The 20,593-nt window shown below is 41.4% G+C and overlaps 2 protein-coding genes across 2 annotated transcripts; one reads left to right on the top strand and one right to left on the bottom strand.

Moving 5' to 3' along the window:
- Positions 1-857: 857 nt before the first annotated feature.
- LOC134207813 (uncharacterized) lies at positions 858-5,594 on the bottom strand. Its single transcript, XM_062683747.1, has 6 exons — positions 3,614-5,594; positions 3,329-3,552; positions 2,742-3,266; positions 2,516-2,684; positions 1,399-2,459; positions 858-1,345 (listed from the first exon to the last, which is right to left on the bottom strand). Exons 1-6 carry the CDS (start codon positions 5,198-5,200, stop codon positions 1,000-1,002), a joined length of 3,912 nt encoding a protein of 1,303 aa, XP_062539731.1. The 5' UTR covers positions 5,201-5,594; the 3' UTR covers positions 858-999.
- Positions 5,595-18,671: 13,077 nt separating this feature from the next.
- Positions 18,672-20,368, top strand: LOC134207517 (uncharacterized). The gene is given in 3 exon segments (XM_062683222.1): positions 18,672-19,029; positions 19,091-19,879; positions 19,968-20,368. Coding segments are annotated over 3 exon segments (1,548 nt in total).
- The last annotated feature ends 225 nt before the right edge of the window (positions 20,369-20,593 follow it).

Genomic DNA, 20,593 nt, shown 5'->3' on the forward strand with positions numbered 1-20,593 from the left:
TGTTCTGTTCTTCGCAGTGTTGGAAAAAACTCAAAATCTCCAAATTAAATTCATGAACGATTCAAATCAATCGTGAGTTAAAACGCAGCAAACGCATCAACTCAGCTTCTAAAATTCATGGCTGAGTTGAAACATACATTTCAATCATCATAGGTTGTCTTTTGTTCTCTTTCGTTGAAAACAGTGAATTGGTGTTCGTCGCATAGCAAATATACACTCTTGCGTGTGAAAACAATGGACCAATCAATAAGCAAAAACCGCCGCTATGAAATGAACAGATCGCGCCACCGTAGACATGTTCTGTCAAAAGCACACGAATAGAAATATGCGTATACAGTGCCGCCGTTGTTTTGATGCGGTGAGTGCTAAATGAGTTACCTTGATTGATCCATTATTTTACCCCAAATTGATTTTAAACGCTTTTTGGAGCGATGCGGTTTGGCATTAAAAAACCTAGCAGTCATGCAAACCTTCAAATTCGCAAACGAGTCCGCTCGCGCGGGAGGACTCGATGTGGCTCGATGATTGAGATTGGTGAATAAATCTACGAACATCGATTCATCGCATAGATGAATAAACATTTGAATTAAAATGGCAAGTTTTCTCGCTCTTTATGGCTCAATGATTTGAGAATGAGAAATATTTTACCAACACTGCTCAATGGAGTCTTGTCGAGGTTCCCCATTTATTTTTTATCTTTTTGTGATTTAAAAAAATAATGTTTAAGCCTGGATTTTTTTGAGAAATGGTATGTAAAGTCTAGAATAAAAAATCGTGAATAAGACCTCGAAAAAAAGAGAGATTCCTCTCACATGGAAAGGAAGTGATATTTAGGAAAACTGTAAAACCAAAACTGATTAACATATTTACCGTAATGCATAATTCAGCTGTTGCTTGAACTGTTATCGTCAGTTTGGTCGGATTATTCCTACTTGAAAGTGTCTTTTCTATGTTGTCCGAGTATTCGTATCCAATTCAATGCTTCTTTTCATTTGCTTCCTAGTCGTCCCAGGTACGTCGCCACTGGCGTCTCACATAAGGCGGACTGTAGGACGGACTTCTGCTGTAGCTTCTGCTCGTTATAGTGGAGCCTATCGTAAACTGTGGTCTTTCCGGTTCCGCTTTAACCTCTTCTTCTGCCGCCGATTGTGCTCCCGTTGGTCTATGCAGTACTTCTTTTGCTTCGTCGATATCCTCTTCGTCTTCTTCCTCATCCTCCTCTTCTTCCACCTCTTCCTCGACTTCCTCGACCACAATCTCTTCCACGTCTTCCTCTTCTTCACTTACCTGTTCCATGGACGATTTTGTTGGAGAAGGGGCTTTGATTGTGGATTTCGGGGCATCACTGCAAAGCATTTATGATTTATTAAATGAATCTTCCAACAATTTAAAAAATACCTTTCTTCCTGATCGTCCCAGAACCCTTTGGTAGGAGTGGCAGGTTTGGGTTCTGGATCGGGTGTTGATCGCTTCCACGTATGTCTTGGTGAATAGTCATCATCGCGATCATCAAACGGACTAACAAAATCTTCCTCGGCCTTCTTTTCTTCTTCCTTTTTACCTTCCGCATGGCTGCTAGCAGCACTGCCATTTTCCACAGGTTTCTCCACTCCATTTTGACTAGCTTCATCCTGTCCGTCTTCCTTCGGAGTTGTCAATACCACGGAGGTATCTTTCTTTTCCATTCGATCGAAAACACCCGATCGATCAAGCATCGACTTAATGTTCTGAACCGGTAGGTCGTACAACACAGTCAACAGTGTTCCTGCCACAACTAGCAAGCATACCTCGGTGCGGTTCAAATAGCCGGACCAACTGAAGGTCTCACTGCCTCGGGTCGTTCCCGCGAAGTAGAAGAATACCAAAAACTGGATCAGTGACACCGAGTACGAGATTTTGCTAAGGAAAGTCATGATGCGACAGCTGAGCAAGCGGTTCAGCAAACTGTGTTCATGGGTAACGCAAAAATAGATAACCCAGCAGATGGATAACGCCCAGGAGAGCGGTGCCAATGCAGCGTACTGGGCTGCATCGTTAATGTCGTATTGGAACTCCTTCTCCGAAGTGTTCAAAGGGGATATGAAGCACCATCCAAAGGCGATCATCACCCCGATCCAACCGCTTATTCGGATACCGCGGTCAACCTGCTTGCGGATGTTGCCTTCTCGCAAGAAGTAGCCCAGCCCAAATCCGGCAAGATATGGAGTCGCTCGGTGCAGCGTTTCCGAGAAGCTCAGATTGACCGTACGGTAGATTTGGGTTAGGCGAATCCCGTGGTAGATGTAGGGTGAGAGGCGGTCCTCCGTGGTGGATACGAACCGCATCGCCGTGGAAAGCCCGTGCAGCAGGACAAACGTGGCGATGCCGTAGAACGGGTTCGCTGTCAATATGATCAAGAGGAGTGGTGCCAGAATGGCGAGTTGCATCTCAACGGCCAGCTGGAAGGTATGCGGCGCACACTGGAACAAATGGGACGGTCATGGAAGGTGGTCTGAATCGACCGCGAGATACTTACGCTTTCTTCAACGGGGTACCAATTCTGGATGAACAGGACGTTGTTCCAGAAGTTGTGTTTGCACAAGTTGGCATTTTTGACGACGACATCTCCCCACTGTGGTCCACTGCCCAGGTGTTCCCAAACGACGGAGTAGAAGATCAGCACCGGGATCAGCGGCAAAGTGAGTCTGTGGAATATTTGTTCATATTATAGAACAGTTCCATATTAATTCTGGTTTACTAACCTTAGATAGCGCCCAACAATTCTGCGGAACCAAGCGACCTTCTGTTTCTGTTGGTACTCGCCAACCATGTGGTACGCAGCCAGAAATCCGCTGATTACCAGGTACACGTCGGCGTAGAGCATCAACACTCGCAGAGCTACACTCCATGGAGTGTTGAAGCTTTCGGTGAATTCGTTTCGATTTGTGAACGGTTGGAAGCCCATGGGAATCAAACGGAGGGCACAAAACAGGGCGATCGTGGAAAATGCGCGAAGTCCCGACAGGCATCCTACGACGTCTTTGCCAGCGAGGGTTTCATCCTCGCCGCCAAGCACTTGGCGGAGAGTGCGTTTAATCGAGAAGGACATCAGGGTTTGATGGAGCAGATTGATTTCTTCGTTAGGCGGGGACACGTTGGACTCGTTGTTATTTTCGTTAGCTGTAGTCTGCACGGTAGGTGTCTTCGGATGGGGTTCAATCTTGATGACACCAAAGTCGTTCAGGGATGCTACAACGGTGACTACTACGATGAACGTGTAGAAGCCACTGGAAGATTGTTAAAAATGTCAATGAGAAATTCCGTAAGAGATCGCGACACAAAAACTCACAGTGAAGCAACTAAACGCCAGTTCTCCCTAAACAACGTGGTCCATGAGGCATTTTGACGCACATGGCAGTTACCTTCTTCGATTTCCAGGAAAAGTTTTATTCCGGTAGTGTTGTAAGGTTTCACAAAATTTTTCACAATGCTACCGGCGTCTTCATAACTACAGGCGGATGGAAGGCAAATGCCCCAATTGATTGTCGTGAAGCGAGGAAGGAAGTGATCAGGCTGCAATGCAAATGTTTTGGGTGAGATGAGGCATGTTTTTGGCTCAACCTTCAATACTTACATCATTCAGCGTGCTTTTGATGAAGCCTCGTCCCTGCAGCAGGTGGACCGGTAACTTGAGGTCTTCGTCTTCGGCAACCACATCGATGTGAGCCAAACAGTACTTTCCCCTCATCCGGACCTGTTCGTCCTCCTTCACTTTAACTTTCGTGGCAATCCCGGTACACAGATCATAGTCTCCCAACTGATTAGCGTTACCGCGGAGTAGACCGGACGTGACCTTGGCGCTAGCGTCGATCATCTGCAGCGCCCAGAGACGTTTGCCGCGTAGTTGACGCTGGAAGATCTGACCCTGGCGACGACATTCGTTGTTTTTCAACCGTGAATAGTCCGGAACGAAAGAGGGGATGCGGAGCAGGAGAGATTCGAAGTCCTCCGGTGAGATTTCGATGCGCTGCTTGACTACCTTCGACGGTGTATGCTGCAGCTTCTTGATCTTCTTCGGGTCGGTTTTGATTGGGGCTTCCGATGGAAGTTCGTCGGATTTAAACAACGTATTCAAAGGGCTTGCGTTAAGCAGTTGCACAATTTTTGAATCCTTTGGTTTCTTTTGTTTCTGTTTCTCTGATGAGGCGTCTTCATCTTCATCATCCTCCTCACCAACTGGAGACAATTTAATGTCTTCACTGGAATCTTCTTTATCCGTTTGCAGTAGACTACTGACAAAGTTGATCAACGGGTTTTCTTTTTCTCTGTCTTTATCGCTATCTTCATCATCATCATCATCGTCGTCGTCATGTTTCTTGTGGTCGGCATCATCATCATCGTCAATTATGTCCGATAGCTTGTTCAGCCACCCAAATATTCCACTTTTCTCTTGATCATCATCATCGTCTCCGTCAGCTTCGATTTGTTTCGTCTTATCCTCGTCTTCGGAATCCTTAGATGTAAGCTCTTTTAGCCATCCAAGCCATCCTCCACTTTTATTATCTTCTTCTTCATCATCATCATCATCATCATCGTCATCGTCATCCTCGTTATCGTCGTCCTGATCATCATTTTCTACATCATCCTTCTTCGTATGCTCTTTTGATGGCTTTTCCTTTTTATCTTCTTCGTCACTTCCCTTACTTTTCTTCGATCCTAACAATCCATATAGATTAAAAATTGATTTTTCCTCTTCTTCCTCGTCATCATCGTCATCTTCGTCATCCTCATTTTCATCCACTTCTACCGATCTCAACTTTGATTTTCTTGTTTTCACTTCCTCATCCCAACTATACTTCTTGCTCTCTACTTTCAACTTCTGCACTGGAGACAACCTGTAGCTTTTATGCACTCTCTCAAACTTGTATTTGCTCTCAGCGGCTCGCTCTTCATCCTCATCGTCGTCGTCCCCCATCCCGTCCTCGTCATCCCCGTCCTCATCATCATCGTCGTTGTCCTGAACGGCCACCACTCGTTTCTTCACCTCCTCCAAGGCTCCCCGTCTACCCTGAATCTTCCTCTTGGCATACGTCACCGATGCCCTCTGATTATCATCCACCTCGAAGTCACGTAACCGGAATCCTTCCCCGCTAGTAACAAACGTCGCAATCACCAAAACAACGACCGCCAACAGGAACCACGGTCGAAAGAGCACGGCCATCTTTGATCAAACTTCAAACTCTTCTTCCCCCGCCTACTACTGTGCAGAACACCTTATCCAGCCTAATTCATATCGCACTCGCGTCGATCGCCGATCGACACTTAATTAACCAACCGAACACAATCGGAACGCAAAACAAATGCAACAGCTGCAGTGATTAAATATCGAATTACAACACGCGGAAAATGCCACCGTTTCGTGAAAATTTGTCTAAGCCAAGCGGAAAAATTTCCTTAAATAACTAAAAATATGTGCGCGGCGAATTCTCGTTGGACGTTCGGGGCCAGTCCGATTGGCAGCAGTGTGAGGTGTGGAACAGATGAGCGCGCGCGCGATCCTCACACACGAGGTGGACGTCTTTTTCGATCGAGCAACGTACTGCGACAATTTTAAGTCCCCAAACCGAGTAAACCGAGACCATCGTCCATCCGCCTGGTGTTGCAGAGAAATTATGTGTTTTATGAGGGAAAATCGGTATCTCGCGGTCCTCTCCTCGGAGGTTTTTCTTTGGGGTGGAAATATTCTCACCGTTTGGAAAAGGTGGATGCGAATCGGAGAAAGGCAGAATTAGTGTGAGGCTAAATTATGGGTAGTTTGAAGATGTGACACATGTGAAGAAGCATGCAACAGATAGTTTTGTCACAGGCAAAGAGACAACACATAATTACCGAGTTGAAGTGGGAAAGATAGTGGTTTTATCTGAAATGTCCTTCAGCTAAAAAATAAATCATCATGTCGAGTTGGTTCCCATGACTTTTCAAAATATTTTGTTATATGTGTTTGAACTTTAACCATGGACATAAGGGCACTGCAAAGACGAGCTTTCTTTCTTTCTCACTGGAAAAAAATAGAAACAACAAAACCACTTACTGTAAAAATTATCATTTATTGGCCTGGCTGCTTTCTAACTTTTATATAGAGTGAAAGAGAAAGAGATTCGTTTGTGTAGTGCCCTTTACGTTAATCCATTACTTTATTTATATTAACACTTAAACGTTTCGTATTTTTCTAGGCAGCTAAATAAAATTTCCATTTAAAATTAGAAATTTTCCATAAACAATTAGGAAATTGCCAATAAAAAAATCAGGGTATGAGCAATAAATAATTATAAAATTTCCACAAATAAAACAAAATTTCCATAAACTATTAAGAACTTTCCACAAAACAAAAATAAATAAGCACTTTTAAAAGCAAAAATAGCAATTATAAAAGAAGAATTTTCCATAAAGAAATGAAAATGTTCCACGAAAAAAATACAAAATTTCCATAAATAAATCAATATTAGCAATAAACAATTACAAAATTTTCCACAAAATAAATATTTTTTTTTCCATAAAAAAATAAAAAATTTCCACAAAATAATCAATAAAGAGCAATAAAAAAATAAGAAAATTTCCATTTTTTTTTATTTTTATTTTTTTTTGTGTCTTTATTAAAGAGACTTTCAGCCCGAGGCAACAAAATTTCCATTAAAAAATACAAGAAAGCAATAAAGCTGATGAAATTTTACATGAACTTTAAACGCTTTTAAAGAAGGGGTCATCTATGGAAAAAAAAGCACAGTTTGATTGCTTTTTTATATTTCTTTATGGAAATTTTCTTTTTTTTATTGATCATTTTGTGGGAAATTTTTATTTTTTATGGAAAAAATATATTTATTTTGTGGAAAATTTTGTAATTTTTTATTGCTAATATTGATTTATTTATGGAAATTTTGTATTTTTTTTCGTGGAACATTTAATTTTTTTTATGGAAAATTCTTCTTTTATAATTGCAATTTTTGCTTTTAAAAGTGCTTATTTTTGTTTTGTGGAAAATTTTTAATTGTTTATGGAAATTTTGTTTTATTTGTGGAAATTTTATATTTATTTATTGCTCATACCCTGATTTCTTTATTGGCAATTTTCTATTTTCTTATGGGAATTTTCAAATTGTTTAGGGGGAGTATTTATTTTAGTCATTTTTCTATGGATTTCATACAATTCGATAATGGTTTTACATTTACAATTGTTTGTAAATTTGTCTATTTAAAATCACAGAAGATCGGTGGGCTTCATGGTCGTGTGGTTAGCGACGTCAATCGTTTAGCTAGACGCACGTGGTATGTAATGTGCGTTCGATTCCCGTCCCGGTAAGGAGGAAGCTTTTCGTGATCGGAAAATTCTCCACTGGTCCACTGGGTGTTATGCGCCCTGTCCGTTGTCTCATGTTAAGTCTGGGCGACTTCTAGACTAGTCCTGGTGTTGAGTGGGACTTTTTTACGAATTTGACCCGACTGATCAAGCGTCTGTTCACCAAAGAGGTACGGCTCCAACAGTGTCTGTTTTGGCATCCAGCGGCGGAGTACGAAATGCATTTCTCCGGAAGCTATATCTAAGATGGCAGCCCCATCCCGGTGGATAGGGACCTTAGGCCACCAACCTACTGCTCCCGAAACTTAACAAACCGTTCTAGAAACCAACAAAGAAAGATCGAGAACTGATATAATGGCGACGACTTTTGGCATGAAACAAAGGACACGAACTGGACCATGGAATGTTTTAACGTCCTGGTCCTGGTGTTAGGTGGGACGCTAAACAGCCCTGACACGACGGCCCTCCGACGAGACAGGAGGTTTGCGCAGGCCCAATAAGCCGCCTTTAAAACAACTATTACGAACGACATAGAAGATAATACGACTCGATACAATCGGCAACGACCTAGGCGACGAATAAAGGATCACGATTGGAAGCTTGGAACATGGAACTGCAAGTCGCTAGGCTTCGCAGGTTGCGACAGGATAATCTACGATGAATTACATCCCCGCAACTTCGATGTCGTAGCGCTGCAGGAAATCTGCTGGACAGGACAGAAAGTGTGGAAAAGCGGGCATCGAGCGGCTACCTTCTACCAAAGCTGTGGCACCACCAACGAGCTGGGAACCGGCTTCATAGTGCTGGGAAAGATGCGCCAACGCGTGATTGGGTGGCAGCCAATCAACGCAAGGATGTGCAAGCTGAGGATAAAAGGCCGTTTCTTCAACTATAGCATCATCAACGTGCACTGCCCACACGAAGGGAGATCCGACGACGAGAAAGAAGCGTTCTATGCGCAGCTGGAGCAGACATACGATGGATGCCCACTGCGGGACGTCAAAATCGTCATCGGTGACATGAACGCTCAGGTAGGAAGGGAGGAAATGTATAGACCGGTCATCGGACTGCATACCGTATCGAACAACAACGGCCAACGATGCATAAACTTTGCAGCCTCCCGCGGAATGGTAGTCCGAAGCACTTTCTTCCCCCGCAAGAACATCCACAAGGCCACATGGAAATCACCTAATCAAGTAACGGAAAACCAAATCGACCACGTTCTAATCGACGGTAAATTCTTCTCCGACATCACGAACGTACGCACTTACCGCAGTGCGAATATTGAATCCGACCACTACCTCGTTGCAGTATGCCTGCGCTCAAAACTCTCGACGGTGATCTACACGCGTCGGAGTCGTCCGCCGCGGCTAAACATTAGGCGGCTACAAGACGGTAGACTAGCCCAAGACTACGCGCAGCAGCTGGAAGTGGCACTCCCAACGGAAGAGCAGCTAGGCGCAGCATCTCTTGAAGATGGTTGGAGAGATATTCGATCCGCCATTGGAAGCACCGTAACCGCTGCACTAGGCACGGTGGCTCCGGATCAGAGAAATGACTGGTATGACGGCGAATGTGAGCAGTTAGTTGAGGAGAAGAATGCAGCATGGGCGAGATTGCTGCAACACCGCACGAGGGCGAACGAGGCACGATACAAACGGGCGCGGAACAGACAAAACTCGATTTTCCGGAGGAAAAAGCGCCAGCAGGAAGATCGAGACCGTGAAGAGACGGAGGAACTGTACCGCGCTAATAACGCACGAAAGTTCTATGAGAAGTTGAACCGTTCACGTAAGGGTAACGTGCCACAGCCCGATATGTGTAAGGACATAAACGGGAACCTTCTTACAAACGAGTGTGAGGTGATCCAAAGGTGGCGGCAGCACTACGAAGAGCACCTGAATGGTGAGATGGCAGACAACGGTGGCGGTATGGTAATGAACCTAGGAGCACGCGCGCAGGACATGCGACTTCCGGCTCCGAATCTCCAGGAAATCCAGGAGGAGATCGGCCGGCTGAAAAACAACAAAGCCCCTGGAGTTGACCAACTACCAGGAGAGCTGTTTAAACACGGTGGTGAGGCACTGGCTAGAGCGCTGCACTGGGTGATTACCAAGGTTTGGGAGGAGGAAGTTTTGCCGCAGGAGTGGATGGAAGGTGTCGTGTGTCCCATCTACAAAAAGGACGATAAGCTGGATTGTAGCAACTACCGCGCAATCACATTGCTGAACGCCGCCTACAAGGTACTCTCCCAAATTTTATGCCGCCGACTAACACCAATTGCAAGAGAGTTCGTGGGACAGTACCGAGTTTCAGGAGCATTCTCGAGTCCCTTAGAAACGCGCAGAGGGTTACGGCAAGGTGATGGTCTTTCGTGTCTGTTGTTCAACATCGCTTTGAAGGGAGTAATACGAAAAGCAGGTATTGACACGAGTGGTACGATTTTCACGAAGTCTGTCCAGTTATTTGGTTTCGCCGACGACATAGATATCACGGCACGTAACTTTGAGTGGATGGCGGAAGCCTGCATCAGACTGAAAAGCGAAGCTAAATGGATTGGACTAGTCATCGACAGGTCGAAGATTAAGTACATGATAGGAAGAGGCTCAAGAGAGATCAATGTAAGCCACCCACCATGAGTTTCTGTCGGTGGTGACGAAATCGAGGTGGTTGAAGAATTCGTGTACTTGGGCTCACTGGTGACCGCCGATAACGATAACCAGCAAAAAAAAAATCAAAAGGGTTATGTACAAGACACAACCGCCCAACGTAAACTACGTAAGGCAGTTTTGTTCATTAATGATTGTAGTGCCATCATGCATTTGATTACTTATGTCACTGGTTTCGAACAAAACTAGCGTATCTTAAGATATGAAAATTGTTTGATACGACAATTGTTTAAAAAATTTACTATGAAAACCCAAATTTATTCCTCAGTGGTAATGATGCCTTCCTTCGATCCGAATTGCCTACATTTCTCGGGTACTTATTCAAAAGGACGTATGTGATTTTGTAAACAAAGATTCAAACGTCGATTAGTCCGATCTGATAGCCCTCCCACGCAAACCATAACCATAGACAGATAGGGGGAGGCTTCGGCTACCTGTTGATGGTGTTGGTTTGCGTGGGAGTGCCATCAGATCGGACTAATCGGCATTGGAATCTTTGTTTACGAAATCACATACGTCCTTTTGAATAAGTACCCGAGATTTGGGTTTTGAAGCATTTGATGAAAAAATTCAACCCGAGTAGACGAAAATAGCTCAATAATATCAAATGTTGATAAGATAGCAAAATGAGATATGGACATGATTGATATAAGAGATAAAAGATCAGACGACAATATCAATATTTTGCACTGAAATATCATAAGGATGTCAAGATATGTTATTTGTAATATGTGATCGATATCAAGTGCCATTAGTTTGTTCTTATCCATAGCATATCTTGATATTTAAATGATATTTCGGTGCAAATATTTGATATTGTTGCCTGTTCTTTTATCTCTTATATCAATCAAGTCCATATCATGTTTTGATATTCTGATCATGGATTCTGCCCGGGAATAGAAGAAGCCCTGGGGACCATCCTCTTTTCCAATCATAGGCATATCTTGTTTTTCGTGCATCACTAGAAATCATAAAATGTTAATCATGCACCAAAACCCAATTAATTTGTTTGTGATGCGCGCGAGTAGTAAACGTTGCTGACGGGAAAAGAGGGTGTGTGTGAGCGAAGCGATGCGATTCTGGCCGAGAAACTCAAGCGCGATGCTCCCCCTACAGAATCGCAGGCGAGTTAGCTCGTGCATGAAACCCCGATGATTCAGATTTGAGTATGATTCTACCAACACTAAGTGTTACTATGGATAAAATATTTGTGCAACCATTTTATTAATATTATTGCAAGACTTTTGAATCAGGGAGCAAGAAGGTGATAGCTCTATTGTAACTCATATAGCCCGTTTCAAGACCGTATGCGTTCCGAAGCTTTTGTCGTGTACAATAAGTGCCGCATGATTTCACCCACGTATTATAAAAATATCTTTAAGTGCATTCACACTTCCTGAATCAAAGTTTCTGTTTCAGGCGCGCATTTAATTGGACAAAATATTATTAGGCCGATATAAATATTTTTTTAAAAATGTCTCCCCCCCCCCCCTCCCCTTCGGCTTGTTTTGCTCTAAAATAACAACAAAAACATTTTCCGGAAAATTTTGAGAACTTTCAAAACATTCTTTAACAAATCCGAGCAGTTTTTTTAAATTTTTTCTTCATTTTAAAATTTATTTTTTACTAGCAGACCCGACGAACTTTCTTTCGCTCAAAATTGATTTATTCTATGATTAGTTCTCGAGTTATGCAGAAATTTTTGGTTCATTTGTATGGGAGCCCCTCTTTCCAGAAGAGGGAGCGTTGCAAACAATCACAGAAACATATCTTCCCTTCCAAAGCCTCCACACGCCAGATTTGGTTCCATTAGCGTGATCTCGAGTTAAGATGAAATTGGCGTTTCATTTGTATAGGAGCCAGGTTTCAAAGAGGAGAGGGGTCTCGAACCATCTTAAGAACCTTCCCCGGCCCTTCAAATTTTCACGCCGATTCAGTATAAGAAGAAGAAGATTACCCCCTCCCCCTTGACTTTGCAGAGACCATAATTTTTAATAAATATGTGTAACGGCCTTATTAGTTTTCAGTTTGCAAAAACGCTCAACATTTTTCCAAAGTCGTTTTTTAATATATACATGTTTGTACGGGGTTGGACTTCTCTTATACTGTGTATTAAGTCTAATATCTCAAAATAAAGTTTTGAATAGTAATATTGTATTTATCATATAGTACTTATATATAGTACTGCTTGCCGTTTCAAAATAAATTGCTTCTAGAATTTTTGGGAAGAGTTTTAACATTTCTTCGTATGGTTTCCCGTGGAGATATTTTCGATTATCATCTTTCTGCTTCTTCTTCTTCATGCAACATCAAAGCGCCAATTGCATTACTAGCAAGGGCATTGGCATTGATAACAATTGATCGTCTTATGCCAGCACAAACATGCCCCTTGGTCGTTCAAAAATGATGTCACAGGTTTTAGGGGGGGAGGGGGTCTAAGATTTTGTGACAATACATGTACTAGGTATACAAAAAAGCGTGACAGAGGGGGGGAGGGGGTCTAGAAATCCCAAAAAGTAGTGGACGTCATATTCGAATCGCCCCCTATCTGTCTCACTTTTTATCAGGGAATCAATATTCGAGCAACGCCTAACAATATACTCTTTGTCATCAACAGAGTTTGTTACTGACAAACGCACCTAGCGACAAACCTTTATCAGAACCCGACCACAATATGACAAGAATCATTTGCCTTGCATGCTCTAATATTTCCGAAAATACGCTGCTAATTTTGTAATCATTGTTCGATTCTCGAATATTTCCATAAAAGCATAAACTATGATAGCATAAAACCGAAATTTTCACTAAAAATAATGCTAAATAACGGGATGAAAAGTTAGCAACAAGATTGTCTTCTTTTTTGTTGCTGACAAAAAATTTCGGATCTTTGTCATTATTATCTCCGACAAAAACAAAGCTTTGTCGTTAGTTCTCTTTTGTCCACGGGGATGACAAGCTACGCCATCTTTGTCACATCTTTTCTGAATCACCAATACGAGTGCACTTCGAATGCAACATAAACAATTGCGAGGGTGAAAATGATATAAAACGAACAAAGGCATAGGCAGTACCTTGTGCAACTAGAATTCTAAATAATTGAGCAAATAAGTTGAACATTCTTAAGTTTGAAGCATGGAATCGAGTGTAAAATTGTTTTAATTGATAATTCGTTAAATTTTTCTCTATTTTCTCATGATTGTATCATGTGACATTATTGAGTGGTATGGGCGTTTTGCATCATATTCTCCTGTAAAAACGTAACCGTTCAAAATTCACGCACATACTATTGCAAAATAAATCTGTATATATTGGGGTAATTTGACACTGGGGGATAAATTTATCCCCCAAAAAAGAACGAACAGGCAAGCCTGTCAAAATCCATAGTAAAAAAATTGGATGTCGCTCCTCTGCTTTTGTCGCTTGTTTCGCAGGCGCATTCCAAAAATTGATTCCCTGCGCATTTTTGTTACATTTGTTTCGACCGCGGTCACTGGTCCGGCTCCATTGTTCTACTTTTTGTGCGAAACACCGCACAAAAAGCAGAGTCCAAAAGCCAACCGCACTGAACGGCGATGGCCGAAACGAGACTCTTGCGGACAAGAAAAGAGGGTGCTGTCAAAATGATCCGATACCCTATTTTAACGTTCATAATAACTTTTCAATATAATTGACAAATTGGTAGAGAATTTCCGAATCGATTGATATATAAATCTCAAAAATCCATCAGAAGATAAAGGCGCTATTAAAGTTCAAAATCTTACATGATTTCGTGACGGTCTCGAATTTGGAAATTTTCATTTGTCACCCTGTATCCGAGTCTTCCCCTTAGACGTAGTTTACGTCAAAATTGGAGACGCATCATGGCAGGAAATCGTACGTACTTTGGACTCCGCAAAACGCTCCGATCGAATAGAGTTCGCCGCCATACCAAACTGGCAATCTTCTTCTTCTTCTTCTTTGGCATTACATCGCCCACTGGGACATTGCCGCCTTGCAGCTTAGTGTTCATTAAGCACTTCCACAGTTATTAACCGCGAGGTTTCTAAGCCAAGTTACCATTTCTGCATTCGTATATCATGAGGCTAGCACGATGATACTTTTATGCCCAGGGAAGTCGAGACAATTTCGAAAATTAGCTAGACCGGCACCGGGAATCGAACCCAGCCACCCTCAGCATGGTCTTGCTTTGTAGCAGCGCATCTTACCGCACGGCTAAGGAGGGCCCCAAACTGGCAATCTACAAAACGCTTATTAGACCGGTAGTTCTTTACGGGCACGAGACCTGGACGATGCTCGTGGAGGACCAACGTGCACTGGGAGTTTTCGAAAGGAAAGTGCTACGTACCATCTATGGTGGGGTGCAGATGGCGGACGGTACGTGGAGGAGGCGAATGAACCACGAGTTGCATGAGCTGTTGGGAGAACCATCCATCGTTCACACCGAGAAAATCGGAAGACTGCGGAGAGCCGGGCACGTAGCCAAAATGTCGGACAGTAATCCAGTGAAAATGGTTCTCGTACACGATCCAACGGGAATAAGAAGGCGGTGCAGAGCGGGTAAGGTAGATCGATCAGGTGGAGTACGATTTGGGGACCTTTCGCAGACTGCGTGGTTAGCGAAGTGCAACCATGGACCGAGCGGAATGAAGAAGACTTTTATGTATTGCACAGGCCACACCGGCCTCAGTCTGGTAATAAATAAATAAAAAAAATCAAATAAAATGTATGTGTAGTCTCTAATTTGCAGTTATTGAATTTATGTGTAGATACAAACTGCATATACACTGCCGTTCTACGCATAATTGTCCCATGTACATAGGAAATCCCAGCAAACATGGGACAAATATGCGTATGACGGCAGTACAGGGGTTAGACAAAAAGGTTGAGATAGGTAAAATTATGTCGAAATTCAAATCATCATAACTTTGCGTACAATAATCCGATTTTGATAAAATCAGGACCATCAGAACCGGACGCTTTTCTAGTATATTGCCCTCCTGCAAAACCTAAGATTGGTCCTTGGCCACCGTAGATGTTCCGGGTTTTCCGAAGGTATGTTCAAAATGCATTTTTTCCACTGCTTGTCATTTTATGTGACGTTTACTTTCATCATGTTTTATGCTTTCTCCAAAAACTAGAACTAATATGCCGGCCAACGGTGGCTGTAGATCGAGAATCCATCAAAACTACGCAGAGATATGACCATTTCCGTAAAAACGGTTCCGGGAACATGATGAAATGATAACAGATTGGAATAATGCAAATATGGGTATCTATGTTCATGGCTTTGCGAGACGATGATTACAGAAACATTTCCAGAATGATAGTGTCCACCCTTATAGCAGGTTCCATGGGCATTCCAGGAGGGGCCGGTTTTGGCACCGTCTGGAACTATGCACATATGAGTGTCAAAATTCATGTTTTCCCAAGACGATGAATATAGGATCTTTATTAGAGATACATTATGGTGACTGTAAGACTCTCTGGCCAATTTGTAACAGGTTCCGGGTGTTCTGCGAAAGTGACATTTGTTCAGGGTGTATGGCCAATCCCGTGCCAATTTTACGAAAACGGCCATATCTTTGCGTGTACCAAACGAATTTTCGATCTGCAGCTAGCATTGGTCAGCTTATTAGTTCTAGTTTTCAGGGAGAGTATAAAACATGATGGCAGTAAACGTCAGATAAAACGACAAGCAGAAGAAAAAAATGCATTTTTAACATACCCTCGGAAAACCCGGAACATCTCCGGTGGCCAAGGGCCAATCTGAGGTTTTGCATGAGGACAGTATACTAGAAGAGTTTCCGCGTCCGAAGGTCCCGGTTTCATCGAAATCGGATCATTCTACGCAAAGTTATGCTGATTTGAACTTCGACTAAATTTTGCCTATCTTAACCTTTTTGTCTAACCCCTGTATTTAGGTCCTCAAATTGCAAAAAACCACCATATTTCAATTCTTTTGTTGTGGATGAGCGAGATTCTTTCTTTATCAGTAGTATGTTTTCAAATCCGATTGTCCGTCGAGGAATATCCAGGATAAACAGGAAGAATTTGTTTCCTATTGATTGAAGATTGAAAAATACAATCAATTTTTCAATGTACAAACTCAATCATTTCCAGCTTATCACAGATAAGCAAGATAAGTAGTAAAGCTTGTTTTACTATTGTGGGATTAGATGCAGTAAATTGAGCTTTCTGAACGATTCACAGACTTTTTACAAAATGAACAAAAATGCGAGTGTTACGAATATGCGATCATGGGCAGCGCAGCCCTTCGTATATTGCAAGAATTTCGGCCGATACAAATATTAAATTTATTTTATGTCCGACGGCTCTTGGAAGGTACGAGGGGGGGAATAAAAAATAACAAGGAAACGAAAAAAAAGTCCAAAATGCAATTATTCCGTGCAGAATTTTAAATAATAATGGAAAATGATAGCAAAGAACGTTTAGAGCAAACAAAGAATATGAATATTTGTAACATATTTTTATCCAGTAGTGAATTTAATACAAAATTTTATATAAATAAAAAAATACTGAAACTTATTTCTGAAGAAAATTTGTTTTTTTTTTTAGAAAAGTGCAAATTCTTGTAAAGGTTCGAAATTGAAAACTTCCCGGACTACATATACGGAATACATAGGTGAAGTCTTAAGTAGAATCGGTGGAGCACGTCATATTAGAATGCCCACCCGACTAGAAGAGCATAACAGAAACTGAACACAATTTTAACATATTGTGATATTTATAACTTATTTTGATACAATTTTGTTCTTGGCAGCATTATCTTTGGGGCTGTCCACAAACCACGTAGACCGAAATTTCACATTTTCAAACCCCCCCTCCCCCCTTGTAGACTTTCGTAGACTTTACTGAAACCCCTCCCCCACCCCCTTGAAGACTACGTAGACTTTTTCAAATTTTACAAACCATCATATGTGATTGGAAAAATATGGAAATCAATCACGTTTCCAGCAATTCAGCTATTCAAATCCATTTCCATATCCATTGTGAACATTACAGTAAAATTCAAATTTCAAACATAACGAAATCAAACTGAACAAAATCCAACAAAACAAATATTAATCCAAAACGAAATCAACTTTAATCATCTGTCCATAGCTCGTGGTTGAAACTAAATCTCGAAGCCAATTAATTTCATTTCTGTTGAATTTGATAACCTATAATTCTTCGTGCCGGTTCAAATTTGTAGAAAACCGAAGAATTTTCAGAATTTCGAAAAATTCGAGTTGAAATTGCGAGAATGTCAATCATACATTCCAGTTTTCATCCATTCAAGTTTTTCTTGAAAATCCCTTCAAATAATCATCCGTTGAAACACCAAGATTTTTTTTAAATTCCAAAAGTTTTCCTGTTAAAGTGCCGAGTAATTTTCCGTGAAAACTTAAAATTATTTCCCGTGGAATTTCAGAATGGTTACCTACCGTTTTGGCTCAAATTTCGAACATGGCTCATATCCCGAACACTGGCGTTTAGCGCCCTGAAACTTAATTTTTCACTGAAGATCAATATTGCAAAAGAATTCAAGCTTCTATGGAGAAAATTACATAAATAACGCCAAAATAGCTGTTTAAAAGCGAGTGTTTGGGATATGAGCCAAAACGGTACGATATTTTGAAATTTCTCTTGCATAATAGGAGCGATATCCTGCGGAAATTTGAAAAAAAATCCTATGGACATTCCAAAGAGTTTTCCGAATAATTTTCGGTGGAAATTATGGAGAATTTTCAGTTGAATTTTTGAATTCATTGAATTTATCGTAAAAATTTCGAATAAATTTTCATGAAAATTACAAATGCTTTCTTACAAGAATTGCAATATTTTTTTGTGGAAACTTCAATAGTTTTTGGTAGGAAATTCAAATAATTTCTCGTGAAAGTTTTCAACAATTTCTTTGAAAAATGTTGAAGATTTTCTATTGATATTTCCAAAGAATCTGCATGAGAACTGCCGAAGAAATTGCTGAGAAAATTTCTAACAATTTCCCATCGACATCGACAGAATTTCGTTTATATGTAGGGTGAGTGTACCGGTAATAGTGAGTGTACCAGTAATAGTGGTAGTGTAACATTTATTATTCATTCCAAAGATTTTGCGGCTATGTTATATAACGGAACATTTCTCGTAAATATTTAGGAATATATCTATGATTGGACGAATTTTAATATTTTTTAAACCCGTGTATTCGACACATTTGGACCAATTTTTTTTAAGCTTGCCAATTTTTTTTAAGCTCAACTCTTACGAAAATCGTAACGAATCAATGAAATTTCATAAGGCAAAAAATCATACATAAATATATTTTTTACAAGAACTTGATATATAGAATTAATCTAGGGAAAGAAATGAACAAGAATCATGCATAAAACATACAACTAATAGCAAATTGGTCCGTAAAACGCAAACTCCACTATAGGAACCATGAAGGCACTTCTGTTCCTATAACAGTGGCAGTGTTAAAGTTGTATCTTTGAGGTTAGATTTGCATCCTGTCAGATGTAAACAAATTTTAATTCGCAGTGCACCTACAAGTGATTCCGGCTTCGAAGCGAGACAACAGCTGCTGTTACATCCAGTTTTGCACGAAAGTAATTAAAATTAGTTTATGTTGTAGCTGTAATTTGTATTAGTGATTAATTATATTGTAGGATGGAACAACAAAAGAAAATTCGCCGCAGGAACAGAGTGCCTCATTTCTACAGTGAAGATGATGTTCAAAAGTGCCTCGCAAGTATCAGAAATGGAGAAAAAACTATTTATGGTGCGTGTAGACTGCACGGAATACCTGAGTCAACTATCCGCTTTCGCATGAGTGGAAAATGGAGCGAAAAATTGACTAAAGGGCCTCCAACAATTCTTTCTCCGGAAGAGGAACGGGAAATTGTAGCATGGCTTAAAGCGATGGAGCGCAAGGGTTTTCCTGTGGTAAAACAGTCTCTATTAAGTAAAATAAAGTCATTTTTCAATTCCTGTGGTAGACCTAATCATTTTAAAGATAACGTACCAGGTAGGTGTACAAACCCGATTGAAAGAGTATACAATAATATTTATTTTTCGGTAATTTCTAGGAAGAAAATGGTTCACCCGGTTTCTGGCTCGTCACAATGACATCACAGTCAGAACTCCAGAACAAGTAACAGCCGCAAGCTCAAAGGTATCTGAATCGGACATTAGAGGTTGGTTTAAAATGGTTGGGGACTACTTGGTAAGCGAAGGATTATCGGACGCCCTTGAAGATCCTCAGAGAGTATACAATGGGGACGAGACTTCATTTTTCTTGCATCCTACTACCAAGGCAGTGCTGGCTACAACGGGAAACAAAAATGTGTATGAAGTTCAGCATGCCGATGGACATTCAAACGTAACTGTAATGTTCAGTTTTGGAGCTGACGGGAGCGTTGTTCCGCCGGATGTGATTCTACCGGCTCAGAGGATCCGTCCAGAAACCCTTCACCAGTTTCCTGGGGAATGGGGAGTTGGAAAAAGTCCAAATGGTTAGATGAACGTCGAAAATTTTATGTTGTACGTGAGGAAAATTTTCTATCCTTTCCTTCTCAAGAAGAAAGTCAAATTCCCGATCATCTACTTTTTCGACGGACACTCGTCACATACAGCGCAGGAAGTAGCAGTTTTGTGTTTGGATCTTGGAATCGTTTTAGTAGCACTTTATCCGAACACGACACGAATAACTCAACCAGCGGACGTTGCAATATTCAAGCCATTAAAAAGCGCGTGGAAATCAGCTGTCATAGAGTGGCGAATGGATAATGGGGGAGATATATTGTCGTTGCAGCATTTTCCGTCTGTACTTCAGAGAGCAATGGACTCAGGAATTAGACAACCCAGTATCATCAACGGTTTTTACGTGTGGATTGTATCCCTTTGGTCCAGAAAACGTTGACTTCACAAAATGCTTGGCACAGCCTGTCAATGACACTTCTGTAGGTGAACTATCATGCGATGCCACAAACTTGGATCAAACAATAACGGTACCAAATGATCAGTCGCCAACACCCGACTGTGTGGACATCGATATCTCCCAAGATTACGTGTTAATTCCGATCGGTACGATTAAGGAAGCATTAGACGACATAGGTACCGAACGTCTATCAAGGATAAGAACTCATCAAAGCTTGACTGAAGAAGAAGAAATTATTCGTTCTCTGTACGAGAAACTGCTGGCACCACAACTGTCGCTGCTACCTGTAGGTGGCATGAGTGAAACAGATATTAGTGTTTCAGATGGTCAGCCTGTGCCGAATACCGAAGTATCTATTCAAGACAATGCTACTATTGGTGACGAAGTCAGTGGAAATGAGTTATGCGGGGAACAGCATCTGTACTGACGAATAGTAATGTCATTCAGAGTAAAGATAAAAGGAAGGCCACCAACACCAAAACGAAGCAAGCAACATCGAAATTATGCTCGGAAATTTTTCCCGATTCTGACAGCAGAGGAACGTCTAAACGAAATTCGTCGTTTGGAATTGGAAAAAGAAAACTTATTGCAGGATAAAAAGGAGAAAGCTGAGCAAAGAAAAAGAAATAAGGAACTTGCTGAAGCAATGAAA

Source organism: Armigeres subalbatus, chromosome 1, assembly GCF_024139115.2.
Source record: "Armigeres subalbatus isolate Guangzhou_Male chromosome 1, GZ_Asu_2, whole genome shotgun sequence".
In the NCBI taxonomy this organism is placed as follows: Eukaryota; Metazoa; Arthropoda; class Insecta; order Diptera; family Culicidae; genus Armigeres; species Armigeres subalbatus.